At 38.1% G+C, this 8,097-nt stretch overlaps 1 protein-coding gene and 1 pseudogene across 1 annotated transcript; one reads left to right on the top strand and one right to left on the bottom strand.

The window, feature by feature from the left end:
* Positions 1-1,552: 1,552 nt before the first annotated feature.
* On the bottom strand, positions 1,553-2,026 carry LOC140611213 (large ribosomal subunit protein eL29 pseudogene; annotated as a pseudogene).
* Positions 2,027-3,957: 1,931 nt separating this feature from the next.
* On the top strand, positions 3,958-7,285 carry LOC140611212 (protein FAM114A2-like). The gene is given in 2 exon segments (XM_072788066.1): positions 3,958-3,961; positions 5,532-7,285. Coding segments are annotated over 2 exon segments (1,269 nt in total). The 3' UTR covers positions 6,797-7,285.
* The last annotated feature ends 812 nt before the right edge of the window (positions 7,286-8,097 follow it).

The following is an 8,097-nucleotide window of genomic DNA, read 5'->3' as shown; positions in this document are numbered from 1 at the left end:
ACCCTGACGTGGGGCTCCATCCTCCAACCCTGAGATCGTGACCTGACCCCAAACCAAGAGTTGTATGCTCAACCAACTAGGCTACCTAGGCACCTCTCTTGCTTTTAAAAAAATTGTTTGACTACTATAACATTAGTATTCTAATGTATCAATTGGAATTTTGGCAGTATGTCTTTGAATTACTTTTTTCATTGTTATCCCAGGAAAATTAATGTCTGTATCTGACCTTTTACAACCTACCTAGAATTAATATGTAGTATCATTTCATGTAAATTGTCAAACCTTTAATACCGTATTGGTCATTTACACCACCGTCATTGTTGGAGATATTACATCTCTACACAGAAAACTCCCAATACACTGTGTTGTAATTTTAAAAAAACAGTCATGTGTATTTTAAAGAAATTTTGAGAAGGAATAAAATAAATGTTTTCTAGTTACTCATACATTTACCATTTCTGTGCCATCCTTTAGGTTCTACACATGCAAGTTTCCATCATACCTTCAATTCTGAAGTACTTTATTTAGCTTATCCTGTAGAGCAACTATGCTTGCAAATATTTCTTTTAGTTCAACTTCAATCAAAGATATTTTTGAAGGATATAGAATGGTGGGTTAGTAGGATTTAAAAAAATATAGCACTTTAAAGATACTTTGGCTGCCTTGTGATATCCATTGTTACTGATGAAAAAAACCTATGGTCATTCAAATAATTATTTTCTCATATCAATGTATCATTTGTCTCTAGCTGCTTCCAAAATATTTTATCTTTGGGTTTCAGTAGCTTTTTTTTCTTTTTGGGTTTCAGTAGTTTTATTATGATTTGTTTAAGCATAATTTCCTTTGCATTTATCCCATTTGGGGTTTGCTGAACTTCAAAATTGATAAATATGTATCTTTTGTCACATTGGGTTAGTTTTATGGCTACTAATTTTTCCAAAAATTCCCCCCCCCATTTTTTTCTTCTCTTATGATAATTATATGTACTTTAGACCTTCTGATATTATCTGGTAGGAACCTGAGGCTCTGTCATTTCTTTCAATCTAATTTCTGTTTCTCTATTGGCCAATCATCAAGTTTGTAGATTATTCCTCTTCTGTCATCTCCATTCACTACTGAGCCCATTGAGGAAGATTTTAATTTTCAGTTGTAAAAATTTTCAGTTCTAAATTTTCCATTTGGTTATGTTTTATAACTTCTGTTTTTCTACAGAGAAATCCTATCTTTTCATTCATTTTTAGTGCATCTTTCTTACCTTATGGGTCAGATTTATATTTTATAATGTTATAAATATAATATAGAAAAATATATTTATAACTTATAAGAGCTTCTATTTGTGTCTACAACAGTTTCAATACCATTTCTTAATCTTGGGTTTGGCTTCTATGTATTTATCTCTTAGAATTGCTTACATTTTCCCAGTTCTTTATATTTTGAGTAATTTTTTTTTTGACAGATCCTGCCGCAGGTTTATTTGTACAAATAAAATAGCACAGGAGGACACCAGGCCCATGCCGACAGAAGCCCAGGGGTCATACCAGTCCTTCCGTCCTCACACTGGCAGGCAGAAGCCTCTACACTGCGCTGCAGGAGTAGAAGCAGGAGCTGGAGCCGGGGTTGCAGCTGCAGCCTGGGCCTTGGTTTGAGCCTTGGCCTTGGCCTTTGGTCGGCAGAGCCTGAGACCTTTGGCAATGCAGGCATGAGCACGTTTCCCGAGCTTGGGGTGAGCAATGTAGGCAAGTCAATTGAGCTTGTGGCTGCCACCCTTTGGGATCTTGGGCTTAACCTCCTTGGGCTTGACAAGGGCCTTGATAGCCTCAGCACGTGCAGTCATGGCCTTGGCATTGTTGGCCTGCATCTTCTTCAGGCCCTTCTTGTTGTGCTTCTTTGCAAAGCACGTGTTCCTCAGGAACTTGGGGTCTACCCCCTTAAGAGATTTGTATCTTTGTGACCAGGGCTTCTTGATGCCATTTCTGTGCCATTTTCATGACTGGTTGTGCATGGTGTGGTTCTTGGACTTGGCCATGTCTGCACCAAAGCCCGCTGCTCTATTTTGAGTAATTTTGAATTGTATCTTGGACTTTGTGACTATTAGCCTATGCTTTTAGTCCTGTTACAATGCTCTGAAGAATGTTTGTTTTGTTTTAGAAGGCAATCTCCCCTCTTAGATGCATATTATAAGTTCTGTTTCTTCTTCTTTTTGTATTTGTTCCAACAGTTGGTTTAGGACAGTCCCATACATGTCTGGGATTAATCCTAGATTTGTGCACTACATATACAGAATTAGAGACCCTTCTGGGGTCTTGTCTCTAATTGTCTTCCCTCTGGGATTGTCTTCCCTCTGGGATTCCTTCTGACAGTCTCTGGCTTTAAAGACCCCGATCTTTTTCCCTCTGGCCAGCAGGACATGATTCCTATTACCATTGCCACATCAATTCATAAGATTGATCACGCTCTTCACCTGACTCACACATCACTGTTTAGGATAGCAGGGTGCAGAATTTTGGTCATCAGCGGCTGACCTAGGAGACCCTCCTCAAATAAGGTTCTTGGAGTGGCTGGTGTTCAGATGATACCTGGCTTGCCTAATGAATCAAGCACAAAAATCTCATTTTAAAACTGGAGAAAAATAGATACCTTCAAAGTGACTTGGAATTCTGATTATAATGACATAAATCACAGAGAAAATAACATGAAAGAAAATTCTGAAACAAGTCATACTCTAAGAGACATACCACACTGTGAAAGAGGAAAGAAAAGATAAGTAGGCAAATCAGGAAATCAAAATAAAAGAAAGAGGCAAGCAAAACAAAACATAAATGGAATAAGAAATGTCAAAGTGAAATATGAACATTCATTTGGAAAAATTACCACTCAAGGGCCATTTAGAACTAAAGCGAAGGCTGCGGTTTCCTCAGGAGAAAGTTAACACGGCTAAAATTTCCCTTAAAAACTTGATCAAGGAAGCAATCACTTTAGACGTTGTGTCATTCTGCAATTATCTGAATCATGAATAATCATATGGCACACAGTGTTTTCAAATGGACTGCGAACTAGTGAAGAATGCTAAGGTCATTGTACTCAAGCCAGTGGTCAGAGAAATGGAGAATATAATGACGGAGGAAACTCTTTGCCAGATCCCAGTGCAAATTTGGGCATTATGACCTTGTGGGTGGCACAGATTACAGGGGGAAAAAAGGAAGGATGAACACATCTGTTTTCATTGTACGATACCATCATAAAAATGCACATTTCTTAAGATGGAGATAATGTATAAATAATATGATTTATCTTTAGGATTTACAATGTGCCTTATATACACGAAAGGGCATATTTTTTAAATATTTTATTTATTTATTCATGAGAGACACAGAGAGAGAGAGAGAAAGAGAGAGAGGTAGAGACACAGGCAGAGGGAGAAGCAGACTCCATGCAGGGAGCCCCATGTGGGACTTGATTCCGGGTCTCCAGGATCACACCCTGGGCTGAAGGCGGCGCTAAACCACTGAGCCACTCAGGCTGGAAAGGGCATATTTAGTTTGTTACTATCATAAAGGTCAATTTCACCTTCATTGTCATCATTACAATCCTCTTCTAGAAACTGAAGTATAAATGAACAGAAAGGATCTGGGAGGTGAAATTGACAATACACCACACATGTGGGTTTGGGCTGTGGATTTACTGGACAATATCCTCTGCCTTGTGGCATATGGACCAGGGAGGGAACTGTGGAGAAACAGCTGGTAGAGTCTAGGAAGGCAAAATCATCACCAACTAGATGTCAGTGTACAGAGCATGGTGAAATATGCTAACTGCAAGGGAATGAAAATGGGAAATCTGAGGAATATTTGAATACATGAGTAGCAGCAATCTCCAAAAAAAACACGGGTAAGAATTATTCATTGCTTTTGCAAATTTCAAGGACTGCAAAGTTCAGTTCAGGGTGGTCCCTTACACATGGGTACTTATAGTCTCAATATTTTTACATCTATTTTGAGAAAAATCAAGAGAAGATTAATTATTATTCCAAAGTAAAGAAACAAGAAAACCCCAGAGGTGCTTTATCACAAATATGAAACAGTCATTACTGGGAAGCCCAAACAGTCCTACTTAAGAATTGGTTTCCATAATCCACCCATTAATGACATAAAAGTAGTCTTACTTTTTTCCTCTTTAACATCATCTTCTTTGTATTTGAGTAACAAAAAAGTAGATCTGTTCCCATTTATCTGATAATAAATTCATGATAAGATATAGTTTAGAAAAAAAAAAAAACCCAAACATAGAGATCAGGGCAGATGAAAATGCTCTGTTACACATTTTCCTCTTAATGAAATGGGTTCTGGCTAATGCTCAATGAGAAGGAAGGGGTATTTTTAAAATGAATAATACATGGAGAAGAGACAAATAGACAAAACAGTCCTTTTCCCTACCAAATATTGTAAGATTATATGCTTAAGTCTTCAGCAAACAGGCAAGGGACGTTTCTATCATCATCACTGTGTTTTCTTTATTTTTTGTGTTACTGCAGCCTCATTTTCACCATCCTCTGATGTGAAGTTTCCTAGCTGCAAGAGCATATGATTCAGTACTGTCAACATTGATTTTAAATTCATGAAATTAAAACTGAGAAATGAAAGATCCTCATGAGAAAATACTGGTAAATATTTTGAAGGAGTGTGAGGTTAAACTCTCTTGATAAAATGATGTTTTAAACAAAGAACCTCACTTTCTTTTCAAGACATACATTATTTTTTAATGGCCCAAATTAGAGGGTTATTAAAGAATAGTTCTAATTGATTTATGAAGATGAGACAAGTAAAGCAGTATTTTTAATGAAAACCCAGAGCTAAAATTTATTCCTTTATGAGGAATATTAATATGAATTAGTAATATTCTGCTCTAAAATGACAAAATGTAATATCTCCTTGAGATCTGAACTAGCAAGTCAATAAAAGTAACTTTATTCAGGGTTCCTCGGCGGCGGCGGCAGCGGCGGCAATGATCTAATCATGTCAGATAAAGATGATATTGAGGGATCCCTGGGTGGCGCAGCGGTTTAGCGCTTGCCTTTGGCCCAGGGCGCGATCCTGGAGACCCGGGATCGAATCCCACGTCGGGCTCCCGGTGCATGGAGCCTGCTTCTCCCTCTGCCTGTGTCTCTGCCTCTCTCTTCTCTCTCTCTCTCTCTGTGTGTGTGTGTGACTATCATAAATAAATAAAAATTTAAAAAAAAACGTAAAAAAAGAAAGATGATATTGAGACTCCACCCTTGAAGATGGGAACTGTGATCTGGCTGAGAATTCTTTGTTGACCAAAGTCCCAAGCCAGAGAATAAATCAGAGCTTGCAGCTATCACTAGGAAAAGACCAGAGTCCAAACCTTCCAGTGACCTTGAGACTTAAGAAGTTCTCCCTGTTGAGGCATCACAGGCTGTAGACAAAGCTAATTAGATACCTTCTCTGTATTCTCTCTTATTTTTTATTTTTTTCCCTTTTCTTTTGCCTTTTGTTTTTCTGCCTACTGGGAAGAACAGGAGACTGTTTCCAAAGATGTACCTCAGACTGGATGGGGATATTGGGGCAGCTGGGGCAAGTGCTTGCTCTCTTCAGCCTCAGCTACAGTAGCTACAGTAAGACAAGGTATTTCAAATGTCATTGAGAAGGCAGAGACTTCTCTTGGAATTCCTAGTCCCAGTGAAATTTCAACTGAAGTCCAGTATGCAGCAGGAGAGACAAATGCCAATGAGAATGCAAACTCCTCCTCATTGATTGAGCCATTTGGTGTATTTTCAACCATCTCTACTGCTGTTCAAACCACAGGAAAGAGCGTGATCATTGGGGGTTTGGATGCCTTAGAATTCATTGGGAAAAAGACAATGGATGTAATAGCAGAAGGGGATCCTGGATTTAAAAGAACCAAGGGTCTGATGAACCGGAATTCTACATTGTCTCAGGTTTTACGAAAGGCAAAGGAGAAAGAAGAGCTACGGACCTCCAATGAGGTTACCTTGGAAACGGACAAGAAAACTCATTATGGGCTCCTTTTTGATGAATTTCAAGGCCTTTCGCATCTGGAAGCTCTGGAGATGCTTTCACGAGAAAGTGAAATAAAGGTGAAATCTATTCTTAATTCTTTAAGTGGAGAAGAACTACAGACTCTAAAACTTGAATTGGAGCAACTCAAGGAAGCATTTTCTCTAGCAGAGTTCTGTGAGGAAGAGGAAGAATAGAAAAAAGATGACGAAGACTTTACCAAAGAAATAACAGAGCTATTTTCCCAGCTGCATGTCTCCTCCAAACCTGAGAAACTTACCAAGGCAAGGAATACTGCCTACGAATGGATCAGTACATCTCTGGCCAAGCCATCAGAAGAGAAGGAAGATGGAGAGAAACAGTTGGAAACAGAAAAAATTGAGCAAATCAGTAAAAATTCAATAGAGGATATCCATGCATTTGCAATCCGGAGCCTAGCAGAGCTGACGCTGTTTCACAAAACAGCGGCTCTGGTTCTGCATGGCCAGAAGCAGGAAGTGACAGCCATAGAAAGAAGCAGAACTTTTTCCCAGATGACAATTGTGTTGTGTAAAGAGTTGTCTTCTCTGTCTAAAGAGTTCACCACTTGCCTAACAACTGCTGGGGTCAAAGAAAAGGCAGACATCCTTAATCCCCTAGTCACTGCAGTATTTCTGGAGGCATCAAACAGTGCTTCCTATATGCAGGATGCCTTTCAGCTGCTCTTACCTGTGCTAGAGATCTCTCTCATTGAGAACAAAACTGAATTACCAGAGGCATGAGCTATATACAGGCCCAGGATCTTTGTCAGAACATTGAAGAACAGAGAGGATCCAACCCAAAACTTGTGGTGGCCAAGAAATGCCACTCTCTTTTGGGTACCCCTGCAGAAGGGAAGGAGAAAGGATTCTTTTAGTGTATAAAATTTGGGCAGGAGAGCAGGTTTAAAGGAGTTTTGTTGCCTTCATTGCTTGGGTGAAATATTCAGGTCTTCACACTGCCCTTCTAAGTTGTTAGAATTATTAAATTATTTGAGAAGAAATTTTTATGGAAAGTTCAAGAATAATAGCTCTAGATAAAGGTAAATGGGAGACTCAGGCAAAAATATTGCTCTTTATTGGACATGATGCAAAACACTAACAGTTTTGTTATGGTTCTGTATGATTTTGCAGCCCCCTGATATAATTGGTTGTGAAGCAAGAGAGAAACAATTTAGTATTTTAGAAGTCTTGTGCTTGATCTGTCGATGCCATGACCTTTCTCCTTTCTATAATAAAATTTGTGGCTTTAAGAAAACAGTATATAGAAACTGTAATGATTACCTAGATTCTTAGGACTCGGTTAGAAAGTTTCATGTGTTCCTTAATTCTCAATAGGTCTTTGGCATGGAGGAGAAACTTCTGAAATGTACTTGAAGCCACATGAATTAACTACAGCAAAGTGCCCTTTGGCTTTAAATTGTTCTTCTACCCTAAGGTGACAAGCTTCAAGTTGTAATTGAACCCCAGTCAAGGGGATTCCAGACCAATAAGTGCAACTTAAAGAAACAATTTCATGTTTGCAGGTATTCCAAGTCTCTCCAGGATGTTTTTCATGCATACCTTATATGCAGGATAAATTCTGTAATAGCCAGCTCCAAAGGAGTATTGAAGCTCTTTCAGTAATGGAGTTTTTGTTATTTAAATGCTGTTGAAGGGGACTATAGAGTCCCATAGAAATCATTTGTAACAGAATTTAACCTGTAAGATACAATGTTTTTCCTTATTTTTGTTTTTTGTTTGTTTTAATGTATTCCTTAGCATGTTTATAAATACAACTTTTATCCTTTAGATCTTAAGCCTTCTTTTGCTCTCTTCAACAATGTAAGAGGCTAATAAGATGTTATTTTCCTAAAAGTTATTTGGTATCCACTCTTTTTTTAAAAAAAATTCTCCAACTTTGTTGTTGGAGGTAACTTTTGTGAGCTCTACCACTCATCTTCTAAAACATTTAAATAAAAAGTAATAATTGTGTCACTTGAAAAAAAAAGTAACTTTTTCAAATGAAAAAGTCGAATATTTTTCTGAGTCACCAAATTAAAGTA

The sequence above is a fragment of the Canis lupus genome, chromosome 19, assembly GCF_048164855.1.
Source record: "Canis lupus baileyi chromosome 19, mCanLup2.hap1, whole genome shotgun sequence".
Taxonomy (NCBI): domain Eukaryota; kingdom Metazoa; phylum Chordata; class Mammalia; order Carnivora; family Canidae; genus Canis; species Canis lupus.
This window is presented reverse-complemented; position numbering and strand designations above follow the sequence as displayed.